Consider the following 19,494-nt stretch of genomic DNA (forward strand, 5'->3'; position numbering starts at 1 on the left):
AAGGTAGAAACCTTCTGGTGCACACAATTATATTACTAAACTATCTTGGAATATTAAGTAGAAGACATGAAATTAAGTTTCAGTTGCAACCAAACCACAAATGTACACCAAAAACCCTCAAATCCCTGTTGGGAAGTTAGGATGCTTTGCTTGAGGGGAGGAATAATGCTAAACAGAAGGGAATATTAGTGTAAATAGGAAAGGCAATTAAAACTTTATTTGACGATATGCAAAATGCAATGCACCTCTCTTGTGTAATTAAAGCGAAACGACTTCAAAATGAGGTTATAAATGCCCCAAATGAGTTAGTTCAACATGAGCCCCAGTTTTAGATGTAAACAGTGGCATATTATAATTTTTCTTACTCACAATTGGGGGAAAAAAGTAAGATTTTACATGTAACATCAAGCCCTTTCATTAGTTCAAAGTTCATATATTTCAACATTACTAGTACTTCTTGACACTATTTAGAATTCTAAATTTAAAGACAAGGCTAACTCATTGGCTGCCATTGACGAAAATAGACGTCCAATTGATCTGTTGAGTTGAAATGTTGAAATGAATTGGACATCTATCATCACTGAAACGAGCAATCACTGCCAACCGTTCCTGTTCTAACGGATTGCATGTCTGTTGAGACACAAATGGGACTTCAAATTAAGCATTTAAATTGGAAAAAGAAGTTCACTGAGAGGGCAAGAGACTTAAATAGAGCGTTTGCCCCCAATGGCGTGTCGATGCTTTGCCTACCTGTGATGTGTTGACGTAAAAACTTTTTCTGAACTTCCCTCGTCGTATTTCCATTTCAAGAGCCGAGCAACGGGCAACCGTGGCTCTCGTTGTTTGATTCCGACAAAACATACTTGCTAGCAGCCTCACATCTGCGGGGAGTCCCCGCCGGTTCTCCGTAGAGACTTCAATCCGAAAACGAGAGCCCAACACCGGATACAGATGGTGGCACACACAGGGGAGCGAGCACGTCGAAACGGTATAAAGTTAAAAATGACTTGGGTCGCTTATTTGTCAGAGGCAACTTTAAATGCGTGTACCCCTTAGTGCGGTGACCAAAAATTACCGGAGGGAACCCGGGACCAAAGTTTGCCCTGCCCAGTTTACACTAACTTCTACCGGTAACGTGACAGGAATGCCTTCTTGCTTGTTGGGAATTTATGATAAGTCAAAAAAATCGCCAAATTCGTGAAAGTAAATTATTTTGAATAATAAATAAATAAATAAATCCAGTGGCACCTCTACCTACGTAAGCCTCTAAATAGGACATCTCTAGTTTACGAAACAATTATTAATCTTCCAAAGCGTAAATACATTTTCTATGTCCGTTATTTTATTTTGAAAGTGTCCTGCATCTTGGTTGACACTCAGTGACGTCCTATTGGAGCATCACAACATAGACTCTTTTTTGGCCGCCGTTTGTCATCATGGAGAATTTTTGGTGCAGATGAAATTAATAAAATGACATTGGCAGTTGGTCCTTAGCCGGTAACCAGTCAAATAGTCCCAGGGGCTATTTAGCCGGTAACCGGTCAAATAGCCTATATGGCCCCATATGGCTATTTAGCTGGTAAGAATTCAGTGTGGGGTAAATAGTAAGAAACTACATTTTATAAGGTTTATTTCCTTAATATGATAATTGATAAGGACCTTTATATAAAGATAACTCTCAACTTTTATGGCATACATTTATTAACAAAAGCACACATAAACATGCACAACAATGGCAATAAAACACAACTCTGATAGATTTTAACATTAGGTGAATAGGGATCTAATGACTATTATTTAGGCAGTGGCTCCGTAGTCGTAGTTTCTTACTATTTACCCCACACAGAATTCTTACTGGCTAAATAGCCCATGGGATTATTTGACCGGTTACCGGGTAAGGAGCCACTGCCAATGACATTGCATGACAACTTTATCATACAGGAGGAAAACTGACGACACACTGGAAATCAGTCTATAATCACTTGTGCAACTTAAACTTGTACAACACAACTACGGGCACCAAGCAGGGGGCACCCCATATTGGTGGCCAGCCAATCGCCAGGCACAAGGTGATGGACAACTATTCACGCTCACACTCATACCTAGGGGCAAATTAGAGTGTTCAACCTGCCTACCCTGCATGTTTTGGCAATGTGGGAGGAAACCGGAGTACCCAGAGAAATGCAACGAGGGAGGAGATGCAAGCTCCACAAAGAACGGTCAGACCTGTAATCGAACCCTCGATCTCAGAACAGTGATGTCCACGCACTAACCACTCGTTCACCGGGCCGCCCCCTCTTATTGTCTCATTTAAGAATAAGAATAATCCTATGCAACCTGGTCACTCCTATGAAGAATCTCGTGAGTGCCAGCTGCTTTTTTTGTTACATTGTACATATTTTTCATTTATGATCGCAAAAGAACCGTTAAACTTTACATTATATAAAAATAAGGTGAAATCTGGATTTATCCGGCTCAAATTGCACATTTGCATCAATGCTAAAATAGTTATCTGGATTTATAAATTGCACATTTGCATCAATGCTAAAATAGTTATTGATGACCAGTATTAATGGACATTGTTTTCCAAAACCTTCTGTTTTGACCATTTGAACAGTATTCTCTTTATTATATTTGGTTTTGATGTGTTTAATGTGTTTTCACTATATTATATTTGCTTTTGATGTGCTTTTCTCTTTTTATACTTTAATGTGTATTGCTTTTTCTTGATTACTTCAATATACTGTGGCTATTATTTACACGTGAATTTTATTCCACCGACAGCTGTAAAACAATGGCTGTAAAGTAGCCTTTGTCACCATGGTTGAGATTTAAATACTTAATTTATGACAATGGAATCTGCCTGACAATTGGCAGTACCAGCAATTTGAAGCACCTGCTGTGAGTGGAATTCACAGAGGTCAGGACAAATCAGTCACAGCCAAACAGAGGCCACATCCACATAGTAGCAGAAACCAGCAGGGTAGATGAAAGCACACAGGGTGAATACCTATATGCTCGCTCAGGTCACACAATAGAATTGGTCCACCTAAACATGCGGATCCACAAAACTGACCTTCTGGTTATTTCTGGGGCAAAGCTACATTCTTCCTGTCTCAATACCTATTAGATTCAACAAAATTGGATTCTAGGATGGTTCAGGAATATAAAAAAATAATAATTCTAGCGTGAAAGATACTATTTGTTTCCTTGCTACTTGATCTTTGCAGCTTAAAAACAGATCTGTGACAGTTATGGACTAGAATATAAGGATTATTATCGATTATTATCCTACAATGAGTGAGTGAGTTTAGTGATTGACTTCCAATTTATTGTAACCGGGAGGGATGCCAGCGATTATTCGCTGCCGACCTCTTCAAGTGCAGATGGATTAGACATCTATCACCATCAATGGCAGCCAGTGGGTTAAGAAAGTATTGCATGAGTGATTTTCTTAAAAACGGTATTGTGCAGTCTTTTTACACATTATCTTGATGAGACTTTTTATTCTTCCACACACAAACATTGCTACTCTTTGTTGGCTTTGGACCACAAGTTCTGATGCAATGTAGAGACGACTAGTTACATGTTTGCGGTAGTAAGGACCCACCCATTGGTGCCTTATTTATAAGCAGGATGTTTGTTGATGCGTGCTTGTGTAAATAGCTAAAGGGCTGCATCTCATGCAGCAATGTGATCCAACTGGGAGATGCCTGTTGGGGAATTGCAGATTATGTTTACAGGCCTCATGTCGCTGTGGTCAGTAGGAGGTCGGGAGGTTTGAGGGATGCTTTCCCCAAGCAGGCCACCCGCCTTTCAAGTCCTCTCGGGGGCTCCATGTGAGCCCTTCAGGCAGATCAGCTCCACACGGCAATGTGCTTATGCGTTCGCTTTGTCATGGCACATTTGAAATCCATCTGGGAGGAAAAGATAGGTTTGCTTTTATCTGAATCTTCTTTTTTTTAATATTGCAAACTATATTTTTCCCCTTTATTTATGCCCACTTGTAGCAAAAACAAACATAACTAGTCAATACATGGAGTGACAAAATGTTACAAAGGAATTGATGATCATGGGTGTTGGAGGCGTGGCGATGGGGGCACTTTAACTCGGGTAGTTTTTATAACCGCTGCCTATAAATTTTGGGGCTTTTTTGTAGGTCACTACTTCCTGTTGATATCAAGCTGTTTTCCTCATTGGGAATAAAGGGGGCCAGTGGGAATTAAATTTTGACAAATTCTTGTAGAAGCGTACATTTTGGGAAAAAGTGGGAGTAAACACGTATCATGTCACCAGCATTAACATTTTTTTCAATTTCACTCCCTTTCAATGAACTCAAGTATTTGGGACCCAGAGGCATAGCTGTGGCTTTTGAGTCTACAATCATGTGGTTGTCTCTTCTAAATATAAAAGAACATAGTTATAGTGCACTTCTTATGGCATGAATCATATTTAGAATGTCAGATCCATGGGAATGATAAATAATTGTACACAAATCAAGATTTTTAATCAAAGCATGGGGTAACATCTGAGGGCACTTGCATCTGTTTCCCTTTTGAGGCTTTAAGTCTTGTTTTCTCTCCCCTATTCAATGATCAACACTTATAAATGCTACATCCTACACTGACTCATTTTTTTCCAATTTCTCTCTCCCTAGTAAATCACTTCCATGCCAGCGTCCTGAGGGTTTACAGGATTACATTCATCGATGTGTGACTGTAATCATGTCTGCCATATGTTACTGTATGTCTTCTGAGGCAGGGTGTGAAAATGACAGAGGCAGTGCTGCTGTGGAAGCTCAAATTTACAGAACGAGGCAAGAAGAAAACATGAGGAAAATCTTCAGAGATTGACAAAATGTATTACTATGTACAAGTTATTGGTCTATGAAAGCATTTTTTTCACTCATACTTGACTGTTCTGTACGATCCTGACTTCTGCTGGACAACAAATGCCATTACAAGCTCATGTTTGTCCTTTGCCTGTCATGCAAGTCACCAAAAACTTAATTGGGTACATCAGCATCACCTGATGAAATGGAACTAGGGGGGAATGGTGCTGGAGCCGATCCCAGGTGACTTTGGGCCAGAGGCCTACCCTGCATATTTTGGGGATGTGGGAGGAAACCGGAGTACCCAGAGAAAACCCACACAGGCCCAGGGAGAATATGCAAACTCCACACAAGTGGACCAACCTGGATTTGAACCCACGAACCCAGAGCTGTGAGGCCAACATGCTAACCACTGTCTCTAGTTTCATAGTATATTGTCGTAAATTTGAGGGAGTTATACAAAGCGCTTTTTTGCATCCTTTATTTAAATCTATTTACAGTGAATACAAAACACTCCTCCCACAGATGAATGTTCACAAAGAAATACAGCAGCCACTTTTGGTGAAAAACTCTTTATCTTCTTGTTTCATTTTGGGTGCGGTTTGCTCCAGTTGGCAGCGTTGTTGCGACCTTGCTTCAAACCCTACAAAAGTGAAATTTCATTAAAAAAACAATCCTATGATGAAATATATTACGGTCCAGTGCACAGTAAATATGTAGTTCTGGATGAAACAAGCATACCAAGTAGTAGCCCGTGTGGTAGCCGCTCATGTACCATGAGATGAGCATGCTGCCCATGGCCTCGTCATCTCCCATATCTGGACTCATGGGTGGAGGTGGTGGGATCATCTGAAATTGCACAAAAACAATGTGATTTTGTAAGAATCCATGCATGCCCGTGTTTGTAACTGTCGATGAACTCACCGGTGGGCCAAACTGCATTGGTGGCCAGGGGGGAGGGAAATGCCCACGATTACCAGGCTGTTTATTTCCACCCTGGGAGTGAAAACATAATTGTAGTGGAAGTGAGTAAAAACGCATTTCCTGAACAGGGGTTTATCTGACCGGTGAGAAGTGGTTACTGGGTATTAGCATAAATAAAAGTTCACAATTTATGGTAGCATAGAGACTTGTCATGTGCACTGAATGACTCCATACATGCTGATAATAAATGGTTTAATATTACTAGCGGATAAGAAGGCTCTATTAAATGCTCAAAATGAGTTGGACTAATTTACAGGAAGCCTACTGGCAAAATCATGAGATTTGGGACTGTTGAAAATTTTATCACTCATAAAAGTTGATGTAATACCCTTTTACTGGGCTTCATTTTGTAATTTCATTTACTAACTTTTTAAAAACTCGTGGGTGACTAAAATGTAATAATCCACTCTAGATCCACTATCATCTGCTACCTACAACCAAAATAAATAGGTAAATTATTTTTTCAATGGCAATGCAAAAACGTGTACGTTATTCAAGTAGATTTCATTTTACCTTTCTAAATGGTGGCATTGGAGGTGGGCAATGAGGCGGTAATCCAGAAGCCCACATTGGAGGAGGAAGCTTGTGGAATTTACCCTTTTGGTTTTTACTGTTTAGCTGCTGTTTGTGCTGGTTTGGTTCTGTCGACCGGTCACTCTCTTCTGTGGAAGATTCTCCCTCCTGAGTCTAAAGTGGGATGGTTATGAAGCATTGTTAGCACATTGACAATCAGAAAAAATTATGCAAGGACCCAATTTTCTTTTATTAAAAATTTTATACTCAGGGAATGACAACATATTGTTATGGTGAGACTATATTGCAATACTTTGTATCCTAAAAGGTATGCTCCCACTAAAAATCCATGCATTGTTTTAAAAATGGGGCATACGAAGATTAATTGCCCCCTCCTAGCCAAAACGAAATAGATGCTAAGTGCTGTAAATGGCACTCAAAGATGAGCATTCAAAGCCAATCCTCCCAGGTCAAATGAAATGGACATCTGTATTCTCAATAGCAGGCAATGTAATAAGACACCAATATTGTTTTGACAAGATTGTTGCAATAAAGTAGTGTCGCTGTATCTTTTTTTTTTTAAATGATGCCTGAAGTACAGTAATCCCTCGAATATCGCACTTAATGTAGACCAGACATGGCCGTGGTAAACGAAAAACCGCGCAGTAGGATCACCCCTATGATAACTAGCTTTTTTCTGTGCTGAGTCCTAGTAGCAAGCGGAAGGCAAGGGAGTGGCTTCTGCTTGCGAGTTTCAGCGTGGAATTCCACATTATTATGAACTTAAAAAAAATAAAAATAAAAATTTGACCCCAGAAAAAATCTGCAATGTAGTTTAGGGGCAAAAGTTGAAACCGCGATATTTGAGGGATTACTGTACCATCCCAGTCTGTGAAGAAAAAAGAAAAATGTCTGCGAGTGCAAAAAATAAACGGTTTATTTCTCTATTTGAAAATAGCTTGGTTTTCTCTTTAATAGTCTTAACGTAATTAATTGTGGATTGATTTTTTTATATTCCAATCTCTATTTTTTCTCTTGTAATTATAAAGCAAGAGTGTATAACTGGAGCTGTAGCTCCAATGTGTTTTAAACCATAATACAATATTGAAAAATATTTTACCGAGGTCTTTGTTTCGTGGTCGCCCTCCGAAATCTCTGATAGCAAGTCTTCAAGCTTCTGTTCCTCCTCATTGCCGTAGTCTGTGTAGACAACTATGCACGTGCCTTTTGTCTTGTCCACAGAGGAGATGGTAGCCGAGTACAGTTGACTGTCTTCTGACCAGTAGGCACAGCAGGAATCTCCAACTTGCCACTGTAACAATAATGGGTGTAAATTCTTGTGTCATCCTCTAAACAAATAAGATAGTAGCATATTTGATCTAGATCCTCACTTCTTTATCCGTCGATGTATTGGTTCTTTTCCTGCTGTCCTTCTTTTTGTTATTCTTACGCTTCTTTCCTGGGGGGATTTTGATTGAGTTGTGTGGTTCTTTTTCTCCCTTAAGAGCAGCCTGGCACAACAGCAAGAGTATACTAGATGTATGAGTAATTAATACGAAATGATAAATAATTGCATATAAATGTTTATTGATTTATTTTTACCTTAAATGAAGAAACAGCCTTGTCGTAGGCTTTAATCAATGCTGTGTCATCCCAAATATCGGAGTCATCACTCTGGAAAAATAAAATAATGTTTCACTAAAGACCTTTTTACCCAACATAAAATCTCCCAAAACAATTTGATATGATTGATATTAATATGATTTATATTATATTTGGCCTATATTTTTGTCTTTTTTTATTAAATATCTTGAGCCCTGTACTGTAAATTCGCCGGAATGGGTCTTGTCTTATATTGCCAATTTAAAGTTTGTATCACATAACCATCTTATTAAGGTCTCACTCAAGAAAACCAACCCATAACATTTTACGCAAATTCCTAAATTTAAGGAGTGAGGAGTTAAGTGCAGAAGATTCATTTATGTGGAATTTGCACCCGTTTCCGACAATTAATTACAAACTATTTCTCTCCCTTCCTTCAGCAAAATAGGGTTCGTCACTTCGATTTTTCTGGATCTGATGTCTTTATTTTCTCTAGTGTTTCACTCATACTGCAGCGTGTTGGTATGTGGCTAACTTATCAAGCTAACTCATAGATGCTACACAAAAGTGCACCGTCCTCAAACATGTCGTTTTTCATGTTAATATGTACCAGTGTGAGGTAACTTACCTGCCCGCCCCCTCGCGTGAATAACACATCCTGGCATCCATTCGCCATAAGAAAACGGTGGCTAAATCAACAGCTAAGTGCTAAACAGCGAACGCGTTACATGCGTCGACGAAATGACGCATGTCGCGCCTCGTGACGTATTTTTCACGCGACGTGAAAGGTTGGCCTGGCAACGCGAGGTTGTTTCTGTTTTTTTCTATTTGCGGCATATTAACCACATTTGGGGCCGTATTTTTTCCTATGATTGAGGCATCGCTTCGTTCTCTGGGGGCCACAGTTGTTTTGGCTGCCTCCAACGATGAAAACCATCCCCCAGAAAATATTATCGACGGGTAAGTATCGCTTCAGTTTGGTTTTGCGAGGGTTAAGACTTCATTTTCAAATAGGAATGATATTGTGCGTTCTCTTTTCGTCTTACCAGAAACACGAATACATTTTGGATGTCAACGGGAATGTATCCTCAAGAGTTCATCATTCGTTTTGGAGAAATGACGCATTTTTCTTCAGTGACATTGGACAGCTACAATAGTAGGCTACATTGGAAAATGAAAATTCTCATCACGTGTTAACTTTCTCTGTTAAGAGATTTTGATGCAGATCATTAATGTACTCAATACTCGATGACTATTTTTTGTATGTGGTGTAAGATTAATGCATTCATTCAATTTCTGTACCCCTTATCCTTCACATGGCTCGCGAGGGGTGCTGGAGCCTATCCCAGCTGACTTGGCACCGGGCGGGGGCCAGCCAATAGCAGGACACGAGAAGATGGACAACCATTCACGCTTATACTCATTGCTAGGGGCAATTTAGAGTGTTCAATCAGTTTTACCACGCATGTTTTTTCAATGTGGGAGGAAATTGGAGTACACAGAGAAAACCCACACATAAAGGTAGGAAGGGACGGAATCCTTGATCTCCAGTTCCCAGTCCACATCCCCAAAACATGCATTGGTAGACTGCGATTAAAAAATGAATGAATGCAAGGGCACTTATTTATTTTGGTCACATTTAGCATCCATGAATAAACGTGTATTCATTTTTAGTATCGCTTATCCTCAAAAAAGGTCGCAGCCAACTACGGGCAGCAATCAGGGACACCCTAAATTGGTGGCCAGCCAATCGAAGGGCACAAGGTGACAGACAACTATTCACGCTCACATTCATACCTAAGGGCAATTTAGAGTGTTCAACCAGCATACCCTCTATGTTTCTGGGATGTGGGAGGCAACTGCAGTCCCCAAAGAAATTCCAAGCAAGCCCAGGGGAGAACATGCAAACTCCACACAGTGACACTGTGGACCCATCTGGGATCGAAACATTGGAACTATGATGCCGACTGGCTAACCACTCGGCCACCGGGTCGCCAAGAATAAACATAACTTTTTTTGCGTCAATTTGTCAACATAAAGGAATTAGCTGAATAGTTAAGTCAAAATAAGTTGTATCTGAATTTAATTGAAAATGCTAAATTTACCACTAAATGTTAATGTTAATCTTATCTAAATCTGAATGTTAAAGCTAAATGCCAAGCCTAAGTATTGTATAAATATTAACTGTGGCCTTAGGTCAGTTGGGATTGGCCTCAACTCAGTAATGGCTGTAATCAAGACAAGCACGAAAATAGTCAACGTAGTTATTCATTCATTTTTCACTTTGAATTTTGATTTAATGTGAAGCAGCATACACGTGTCGGGTCTAATTTAAGCTAAGCAGTTATTTTATTTTTAAAGGTTTAGATGTTCATGAAAATTAATTGAAAAGGGGATTTGTTTTTCTTTAATTATGCCCTAAAACAAAGCCTAACCAGATGACTCATTGTGTTACAAGTTCTCCAAAGGCTGTGTCCTAATCTAAGCGTGGTCATTGTCCGTTTCATTTTAGTGTAAATTAGGGATGAGTTAATTAAATCTGCCGGACAGGCTCGTGATTCTTCCTTCTCTGTTTTTTTGCAGTCAAGCACCTTAAAGTAGAAAAGAACACATCCCAGAATGCCTCTCACTTTGAGTTTGTGGCAGAAAAAGGTAGGCATGATGAATATATGCATGTATTAGTCACTTTCTTTTTAAATCCTCACAAATTCATTTTCCTGCAGAGTTAAAGCGCACGGAGGGAAATCTTCAGTCAAATTCCATTTCAGTATGTCAAATGTGATCTTGTCAAACTTATTTAAAGATAATTAACTTGGGGCAAAATCCTAATTTATCCTGACCTCTTTTTGTTTTCTAGCTAAATGGAAGCAGTGCCACTCACCTTCGTTTTATCATCAACTCGGGATACGATCACTTTGTGTCTGTGCACAGAATTGGTGTAAATAAATGATAATTGCACCCCCCCACTGAGACACATCATTTTTACACATTTAAACGTTTTATATATCTTGATATCGCTTTATATGTAAAGTAGAGATAAATATATTGCAACTGTTTATATTTACTTCACATTCCAGTTGAACATTTATTTTCTTGTGGAATTCTCATGCTGATGAAAAAAACCATTGTCAAATTCAAGGACTGCAAGCCAAACCCACACTGACATATATTGTGTGACATATATGGCATAATATATTCATCTTCCACTTTTTCACAAAAATTGTAAAATTTTTGAAAAAAAATGTCACCACTTGGAAAAAATGTTAATGTTGAAAACTGTTCGTTTACAATGTTCATTTTAAAATAAATGGAATATTTGTTGAGCAGAATGTTTGTAAGAAGTTTTTGACTTCAAACCAGGAATTCATTCATTTATTTTTATACAGTGGTACCTCTACATACGAGCACCTCTACATACAAGCAGCTCAAGATACGAGGAAAATTTTGAGCAAATAATTATCTCTAGATACGAGAATAATTTAGAGATGCGAGAAAGCCAGGTGCCCAAGACATGAGAGGCTGTTTATCATTGTCTTTTTTGCCGCATCTCTTTCGTGTATAACAGATATCTACGAGCACTGGGCGAGCTTTCATTTTCCCGTGTCACAGAGCTTGCTCGTTGTCATGGATGATATCATGTCACTTGGAAATTCCTTGGGGCTGGAGGTTAACGAGGCAGATGTGAATGATCTCATCACCGAGCACCACGAAGAACTGATGACAGAGTATTTAATCGAGCTCCAGGAGAGTGAACATTTGGAGGTGTTGCGGGAACTCGTAGCGAGGAGTAGGTGGAAGAGGTGGTCCGCCTGGCTACAAAGGATATCAAAGACATGCTAGCGAAGTGGCAAGAGTTTTCTGATTTTGTAGAAAAGAGGCACCCTGACAAACTGGCAAGTGGTCGCGCGTTATCGTATTGTGAGGACATTTGTGCGCGTCATTTTCGAAATATTTTGAAGGCAAAAACAAACAACTCTTGATGCGTTCCTTTTACAAACTCCCGCTGAACGTCCGGGTGGAGTCAACCCAGAGAACAAAGGTAAAAAAACAAAAAAAACAAAATTAGAATTCAGTTTTGTGTAAAGTTACATTAAACGTATGTTTGAGTGTGTCTGTATATATTAATCCAAGTTAATTTAAATTAGTTTGTTCTGTTAAGAGTGCGTTACAACGGAAAGTCCTCCCCCCGCCTGCTTCTATGTCCTACTCTCTGTACCCGCCACGAAATCCGTCTAATTTTACACATTTTATTACTATTAAACCACTAGTTATGTGTTACTTTGTTAATAAATGGCGAGTTAGAAGAAATAAAACATTTTTTTCCAATCCAATATCCTGTTTTTGGTGTTTTTTCAGAGGGTTGGAACAAATTTATTTATTTTTAGTTCATTTCAATGGGAAACGTTCGTTCGAGTTACGAGAAGATCGACATACGAGCTCAGTCCCAGAACGAAATAAGCTCGTATGTAGAGGTACCACTGTACTGCGTTTTCTCACAAGGGTCATGGGGGGTGCGGGAGCCTATCCCAGCTAATTACGGGCACCAGGTGGGGGACACCCTGAATTGCGCTCCCATTGATTGCTGTAGATTTTCGGTCACATTTTTTAGCATGCACAAACTGCTTTAGATTAGCTCATATGGAAGGCATGTCTAATCCACTGGAAGTAAATTAGGATTCAGTGCCTTGCCCTTGTGTGTCTGGCTCGTCATTGACCGGGTTTTTCTGCTGTGGTAGTTGCGACTGCCTGGAATATCTTACCACCAGGGAGAGTCGTAACAGTGGAGTTTGCATGTTCTCCCCTGGCCTGTGTGGGTTTTCTCCGGGTACTCTGGTTTCCTCCCACATTGCAAAGACATGCATGGTAGGCTGATTGGACACAAAAAAATGCCCCTATGTATGAGTGTGAGCGTGAATGGTTGTCTCCTTGTGCCCTGCGATTGGCTGGCCACCAATTCAGGGTGTCCCCCGCCTCTGGCCTGAAGTCAGCTGGGATAGGCTCCAGCACCCCCCACTACCCTAGTGAGGATAAAGCGGTTCAGAAAATGAGATGAGATTTTACTCCGGTACAATTCCAAAGAACTGGATAGAGATAGACGTCCAATCCATTTGAACTGGGAGAGGCTGGCAGCGGATGATGAATGTTCATCCTCCATGTGGCATATCTATTTTCCATTGACGCCAACCCAAATTAATTAAAGATAGGGACTCACCGAAGAGCCTTTTGATTGGGTTTTCATCTGTTTCTGCTAATTTGGCAATGCTTCAGATAAAGAGCTGGCTTACATTGAATGGCACAAACAAAAGGGCATTTCTTTCTCACTCTCTCCGAAAGACACAGTTAATTAACTAATTTTCAGCTGAAGAGGAGGGGGGCTTTGAATTGGCATGTGCACAACCCCCCTCCTCATATTGACATCCCTATAGAAAAGGCGCACCCCGGGTGATGCAACTGGAGGGGTCCAGATGGTGTCCCAGCCAACCAGTAAGTCTCTAAAGACCGCTAAGCTATTCTCTTTGGCGCATACATGCATGTACTACTCCCATCCTCCACACAGCTACACTATACTCGTTCCTATCTCCCCCCTGCTACCACGTCATCTTATCAGCTTGAACATTGCGTGCGGACCCATTGGGACTCCCTCCCCAATTACTTTGCTGACTGCAGAGGAGCTCGGGGATTTGCCGTAGCACAGCTCTTGGAATAAACCAATAAAAAGTATAAAATACAGGACTAAATAACAAGCCCCCTGATATTTAAGGAGCAACTAATTGCTCAAGGGTATGGTCGCACATTGGTGTCTGTGAGTGTAATGACTAATGAGGGGAAGCTAGCAACTGATACATGGTTATTGACTCATTTATTATTTAGCAGTATTTACATTCATGGAACAACTTTGTTCATAAAATAGATAAGCATATTCTTCTTTACTCCTCTTGAAAATATGATCATGTTGCAGTGAATATGGTTTGCAAAAGTGCCTCCCCCTCGATAATGAATTCAGGCCCCCACTCTTGTTCTTGACCGGCAGCCGGTGAGGAGAATCACAGCAGGATATGAGTGTCATTATCATGTCACTGCAGGGCAGGCTTCAGTTATCAGAAGGTGTCTTCTCAGGGCTTTCTTAATGGCTGGCCAATGACACAGAGAAGAGATCAATGGACCGTGACTCATTATAACGCAAAGCATTATTATCCTGTGGGCGTATCTTTTGAATCCTTTGTATGGCACTCATCTTACTCAATGGCGCTAGATGCGCGATCCGTTTTGACTGGGAGAGGATGGCAGCGAAAATTCGTCGTCAACACTTTCAGTCAAAATGGATTGGAAGTCTAGCGCTGCCAATGGCACTAAAACATGACAATTTAAAGTCCCACGGCTCCCTATGTTGATGAACTAGACGTTTATCCTTGTCAATGGCAGGAAATGAGTAATCCCGTACAGGGATAGTGGTCACAGCAAATTAAAAGTTGGCATTTAAGGCCTTTAACTTTTTATAGAGCGCATCGGCCTCTCAGTTCTGGGGTCGAGGGTTCGAACCCAGGTTGCTACTCACTCTGCAGACTTTGCATGTTATCCCCAGGGTTCTGCGTGTTTTCTCTCACGTCTCAAAACATGTATGATAGGCAGGTTGAGCACTCCAAATTACCCCCAGGTATCAGGAGCGGCCCGTTTGTCCATCCTGGCTTGCCGTCAAGGCAGAGCAGCTGGAATCAATCTGTTGATTACTTCCTGAGTTTGTATTTAAACATCAATGAGTTCTAGTATCATTGTTGGATCGTTCCTGTAAGTCCTGCATGCTCCTGCATATTCCTGAGTGACACCCTCCGTGTTACGGCACACGATCGCTACAAGGTACCGTTGCCCACGCTCCCGTTTTGTTCCAAGCCTTTGTTGTTTTGTAAAGCCCTTCTGAGTTATTAAAGATGTTGTTTTGAAGCTAATTACCTCGTCCTATCCTGCTTCCCCGCGACTGGGTCCTAATCCATTCCCGATCGCGCCACGACACAGCGGCGTGATCATAACACCAGGTGTATGTGTGTGTGTGAGGGTGAATGGCTTCTTGTGCCCTGCGATTGGCTGACCATCGATTCAGGGTGTCTCGCGCCTGGTGCCCGTAATTGGCTGGGATAGGCTCCAGCACCCGTGTGATCCTTGTGAGGATTAGCGGTTCAGAAATTGAATAAATGAATGAATAAAACTAAGCTGCCTGATAGTGTACTGGTTTCCCCCCATAGTATTTAACTCATTGCATACCATATCATTTACATCTGGACAATTGGCTATGATGTCCAATCCATTTTGGATAGAGAACTGGATAGAGATAGACGTCCAATCCATTTGAACTGGGAGAGTTAGAACATATGTTGTGACCAAGTACATCTCTGCAAAAGTAAGAGATCTACACCGTCTGTGTTGGCTAGGTTGGAACAAAGACCAGAACCCACTGTGCCCCTTGAGGACTGGTTCGCCCACCGCTAATTTAAAGTCTTCACCTAGCCTACCATGCAAACTTTTGGTATGTCAGAGGAAACCAGCAAAAAGGTAGTAGCAAAAAAAGTACCCAGCAAAAATCCACACAAGCCAGGGAGAACATGCTATGTTGGAACCCACCGGGATTGAACACTTGATCTCAGAGGTGGCATGCTAACCACGTTTCCACCCTATGAATGTATTTATGAATTAAAAATTGCATTCATTCATCTTCCAAGCTGCTCTTCCTCACAAGGGTCGCAGGGGAGCTGGAGCCTATCCCAGCTAAGTACTGGCAGTAGGCGGGATATGCTCTGAATCAGTTGCCAACCAATCGCAGGGCAGAGTCCAGGACTGAACCTTTGATCACAAAACTGTGAGCTGGATGTGCCATTGTTTAAAAATATTTTAAAATGGATTAATGTTTATTATTAAATGTAAATTATAAAATATACAATATTACACACAGTATAAATGTATTGGATGTAAATGTTTCAATCAAATTTTGAAAGTGGTATCAGTTTTTTGTCATTTTCCATAAATGTTATTAACACAAGGGCAGCATACTGACCATGAGCCTTGATTTTATTTCACCTCTGATTTTGTTCCAATCAGTTCATTTAAAGATGATTAAACAAGACAAAGACACTTTTGTCAAATCCACAAAAGCTGGAGAATGACAATGAGAAAGAGACAAAGGATTTGGGATGAGGCTTTTTTCCAAGAAATAGCTATTGAAAAGTGCTTTTTTTGGTTTTGAAAGAATGTACAATGGTGGTTCAAAGTCAGATAACTTAATGAGGTTTTCACTCATTTTTACACTTAAAAATGAGCGTGATGTTGGAATTCATAATTAATAGTGGGCAGCCTGGGGATGAGTGGTTAGCACGTCGGCCTCACTGTTCTAGGGTGCTGGGTTCAAATCCAGGTCGGTCCACCTCTGCAGAGTTTGCATGTTCTTCCAGGCCTACGTGGGTTTTCTCCAGGTCCTCCAGTTTCCTCACACATTCCAAAAACATGCATGGTAGGCTGATTGGACACTCTAAATTGCCTCTAGGTATGAGTGTGAATGGTTGTTTGTCTGCTTGTGCCCTGCGATTGGCTGGGAACCATTCAGGGTCTCTGGCCCGGAGTCTGCTGGGATAGGCTCCAGCAACCCTTGCGACCCTAATGAGGATAAAGCGGTTCAGAAAATAAAAAAACAATTAATAGTAAGAAATTACTTGAAATTGATTGGTTTGCATTTCTTGTGTTACCACAAACTAGTTGTAATGAATAAAAAATGGTGCAAATCAAGGGTGTCAGACTCGGGTTGGTTTGCGGGCCGCTTTAACTTCAACTTGATTTCACGTGGGCTGGACCATTTTAGATATAATATTTAGATTTTTTTAAAATGGATTAAAAGAACTGGATTAAAAGCCCCGAATATTCAGTTATTTTATAGATCTAAAACAATGTTTATTTTAGCTTTTTTAAATATATTTTTAGATTTTACAAAATGATTTTTGAACTAAAAACACGGAAAAAATTGATTAAAAAATTACAATTATTGATACTTTCACACACGGGTAAATAAAACCAAAACTGTAGGTAGAAAAACATTTCAGACACACCCTGGATAAAAAATACAATGTAAATGAACCAATTTGGAATGAGATGGGAGTTATTTCAATAAACTCGTGATTTGAATTTCACCATTACAAAGCATGAAAATAAAAGATTTATTACAAATGATGTGACTCAACATTTTGTCAGAACACACAGATTTGGTCATTATTTCTTTCCATAACATGAACTTTTAAACGTGCCATTGTCAATGACAGAAGGATCCAACAAAGCTTTGGAAAACACAATATGCCAGATTGTCAGTGGCCTGCTGTGAAAAATTTAGTTTGTTTTGTTTTACCATTCATATGAGCTCTCTTTTGACTACTTTCTCGATATCAGCAAGTGCACCATCTCAAGTAAACTCAGAAAACATTCTATAATCTTATTCAAACTGGTAGCCTAGCTCATCCAGATTGAAACGGAATGTCTCTTTTGTAGTCTGAACAGTTACAAAGCACCGATTTTTTGCAAGATGGGTTGAAACCACATATGAGAAAGTTTCATATCTGACAAGACGCTTCTCAGTCTGGATGGCACCCATGGGTTTCAAATGTTCATGGCGTCACTTTACGCTTGATGACGCCTGCGTTGGGAAGACAACCTGTCAAATGGCTAAAAATGTGGCCATGTGTGAATAATCCCAGACCCGATTTGGGCACCTGCTGAAAATATTGTGAACAGACAGCCTTAAAACAGGATTTGAGGAGGAATCCAATTGGAATCAGATCAATCAGCACTCTGAACGCAGACTAAAATATGCAAAAGCATATTAAATGCAGTCGTTATCAAATTGTACAACGTAGTGAGTAACATGACGGGGGATTTTTCTCCCTCCATAAATGATCCAAATGGAATCCTTCCAAATAAGTTCAACAAAGTTGAATGTATAGGAAAGGATGAAGAGAATGAAGATGCATGGTGAGATAGCACTTTTTCAATTTCTTCTCCACTACATCTCGAGAATTTATTTCTTTTTATTCTCACTGGTACCCATTAATCAATTCCTTACTCCCACACTTACGCGCGCTTTCACACAGTATTTTATCGAAAATCTCTCTAAATTTGCATTATAGTACATACTGTACTATTCTGATATTCCATGCCAAGAAATCAACTTATATTTTAAAGTTGAATGGAAAAAAATGAATAAAATGTGGGTTGGATTGATTAACATTGAGGAAAAAAATGCAGGAGAGTCTTAAGAAAATAAAGTATCCTCAAAATGCATTTAAATAAAAAAAACATGTAATATAATTAAATCTAATCACAGTGATTTTTTTTTGTTTCAAGTAGAGTCATTAGGTCATTTTTGTACAGATATGTTTAGCTCATCGGCTGCCTATGATGGTCATAGGACATTCAATCTATTTTGACTGGGAGGGCTGGCAGCGATTATTTTCTATCCCAGTCAAAAAGGATTGGACATCTATCGCCGAGAATGGCAGTGAATATTGCTCACTGTGCTTTCCTGTCTTAGTAGTTCGCCATTTTAATGATGAAAAATCCCGCAGAGTACAAAAAGAACTATCAAAAAACGTAACCTTCAATAAATTACCCTTAATAAATTAACAATTTTACTAAACAAAAGAAAAATTCCCAACTTTTGTTTCCTTTTACTAAATGCCACTATAGCTCAAATCTTCAATTTGGAATGCCCAGTGCTACAATAACACTAATTAGCATTGGCCATGACCTCAAGTGTCTGTAGTGAGTGGAATTTGTATTAATCGGGCAATCATATTTCAGTGGCGATGACATCATCGTAGGTCTTTAACCTTGAGGTGGTGTATGTGAGTTCCAAACCCAGGTCTGCCCGGGCCTCCAGCTCAGCAGTCAACTCCTTCATGAGCCGCTCCAAGTCTTGGTTCTTCTTGTGCACCTGCAGGTAGTTAATCTGGAGTTGCTTCTGGTACTTGATGACCTTGTCTTTCTCCTTGTTCCACGTGCATCTCTCCTGATCAAAGTTTAAGGCTAGGCTGGCCTGAGCTGCCTTCTCCTCGCAGAGTTTCTGCCGTAGCCTCTCCACCTCTTTATGGAGGAGCTCTGTGGAGGTTTGTTTGTCGTATTCCTCCTTCGTTGATCCGCAAGGTTCAAGTTGGGAAGTGCCTTCCATGTGTTTGGCCAGTTTGCCCACTTTTTCTCTGAGTAGGTTGGCTTCATTCATCTTGCGTTGGAGTTCATTTTGGCAAACCTATATTGGGGCAAAGGGAGAAAATCAGACTGGTAGTAAATGATCTGATGTTTGGTTTTCATGCCAACGAAGGTGATAGACGTCTCATTCATTTGACGGTTTGAGCACTGGCAGCATTCGAATGGATTCCGTATTCCATTGGAGTAGACGTGTTTTAGAATGTTGTAATCCATCATTTACTTTTGAATAGACACGTTGTCTCTCATTTTCTGAACCGCTTTGTCCTCATTAGGATCGTGGGGGGTGCTGGAGCCAATCCCAGCTGTCTCTGGGCCAAAGGCGGTGTACACCC

The 19,494-nt window shown here is 40.2% G+C and overlaps 4 protein-coding genes across 10 annotated transcripts in view; 1 reads left to right on the forward strand and 3 right to left on the reverse strand.

Moving 5' to 3' along the window:
- rtkna (rhotekin a) overlaps positions 1–1,112 on the reverse strand; it is a 67,736-nt gene extending 66,624 nt beyond the window's left edge. For all 3 annotated transcript variants that reach the window (XM_077599999.1, XM_077599998.1, XM_077600002.1), the window contains exon 1: positions 751–1,112. In XM_077599999.1, coding sequence (XP_077456125.1) covers positions 751–861 — 111 coding nt within the window. In that variant the 5' untranslated portion in view covers positions 862–1,112. The remainder of the gene's footprint in view (positions 1–750) is intronic.
- A 4,184-nt stretch (positions 1,113–5,296) lies between these two features.
- On the reverse strand, positions 5,297–8,725 carry smn1 (survival of motor neuron 1, telomeric). Its single transcript, XM_077601521.1, has 8 exons — positions 8,559–8,725; positions 7,931–8,002; positions 7,720–7,839; positions 7,449–7,640; positions 6,329–6,502; positions 5,756–5,827; positions 5,573–5,680; positions 5,297–5,474 (listed from the first exon to the last, which is right to left on the reverse strand). Exons 1-8 carry the CDS (start codon positions 8,604–8,606, stop codon positions 5,418–5,420), a joined length of 843 nt encoding a protein of 280 aa, XP_077457647.1. The 5' UTR covers positions 8,607–8,725; the 3' UTR covers positions 5,297–5,417.
- hspb11 (heat shock protein, alpha-crystallin-related, b11) lies at positions 8,569–11,259 on the forward strand. Its single transcript, XM_077601522.1, has 5 exons — positions 8,569–8,890; positions 8,980–9,086; positions 10,514–10,582; positions 10,654–10,697; positions 10,788–11,259. Exons 1-5 carry the CDS (start codon positions 8,679–8,681, stop codon positions 10,878–10,880), a joined length of 525 nt encoding a protein of 174 aa, XP_077457648.1. The 5' UTR covers positions 8,569–8,678; the 3' UTR covers positions 10,881–11,259.
- A 5,833-nt stretch (positions 11,260–17,092) lies between these two features.
- The window catches only part of lzts1 (leucine zipper, putative tumor suppressor 1), a 195,198-nt gene continuing 192,796 nt past the window's right edge, over positions 17,093–19,494 (reverse strand). For all 5 annotated transcript variants that reach the window (XM_077600305.1, XM_077600307.1, XM_077600306.1 and 2 more), the window contains one exon: positions 17,093–19,202. In XM_077600305.1, coding sequence (XP_077456431.1) covers positions 18,747–19,202 — 456 coding nt within the window. In that variant the 3' untranslated portion in view covers positions 17,093–18,746. The remainder of the gene's footprint in view (positions 19,203–19,494) is intronic.

This window comes from Stigmatopora argus, chromosome 5, assembly GCF_051989625.1.
Source record: "Stigmatopora argus isolate UIUO_Sarg chromosome 5, RoL_Sarg_1.0, whole genome shotgun sequence".
NCBI classification, from domain to species: domain Eukaryota; kingdom Metazoa; phylum Chordata; class Actinopteri; order Syngnathiformes; family Syngnathidae; genus Stigmatopora; species Stigmatopora argus.

Excerpts from the sequence above, each read along its gene's own strand:
- smn1 (XM_077601521.1), bottom strand. The coding sequence starts at position 8,606 with ATGGCGAATGGATGCCAGGATGTGTTATTCACGCGAGGGGGCGGGCAG. Across the intron at positions 7,641-7,719 it reads ATACATCGACGGATAAAGAA|TGGCAAGTTGGAGATTCCTG; the intron begins GTGAGGATCTAG and ends TTATTGTTACAG. Across the intron at positions 6,503-7,448 it reads ACCACGAAACAAAGACCTCG|ACTCAGGAGGGAGAATCTTC; the intron begins GTAAAATATTTT and ends ATCCCACTTTAG.
- hspb11 (XM_077601522.1), top strand. The coding sequence starts at position 8,679 with ATGTCGCGCCTCGTGACGTATTTTTCACGCGACGTGAAAGGTTGGCCT. Across the intron at positions 8,891-8,979 it reads CCAGAAAATATTATCGACGG|AAACACGAATACATTTTGGA; the intron begins GTAAGTATCGCT and ends TCGTCTTACCAG. Across the intron at positions 10,698-10,787 it reads TTCAGTCAAATTCCATTTCA|CTAAATGGAAGCAGTGCCAC; the intron begins GTATGTCAAATG and ends TTTGTTTTCTAG.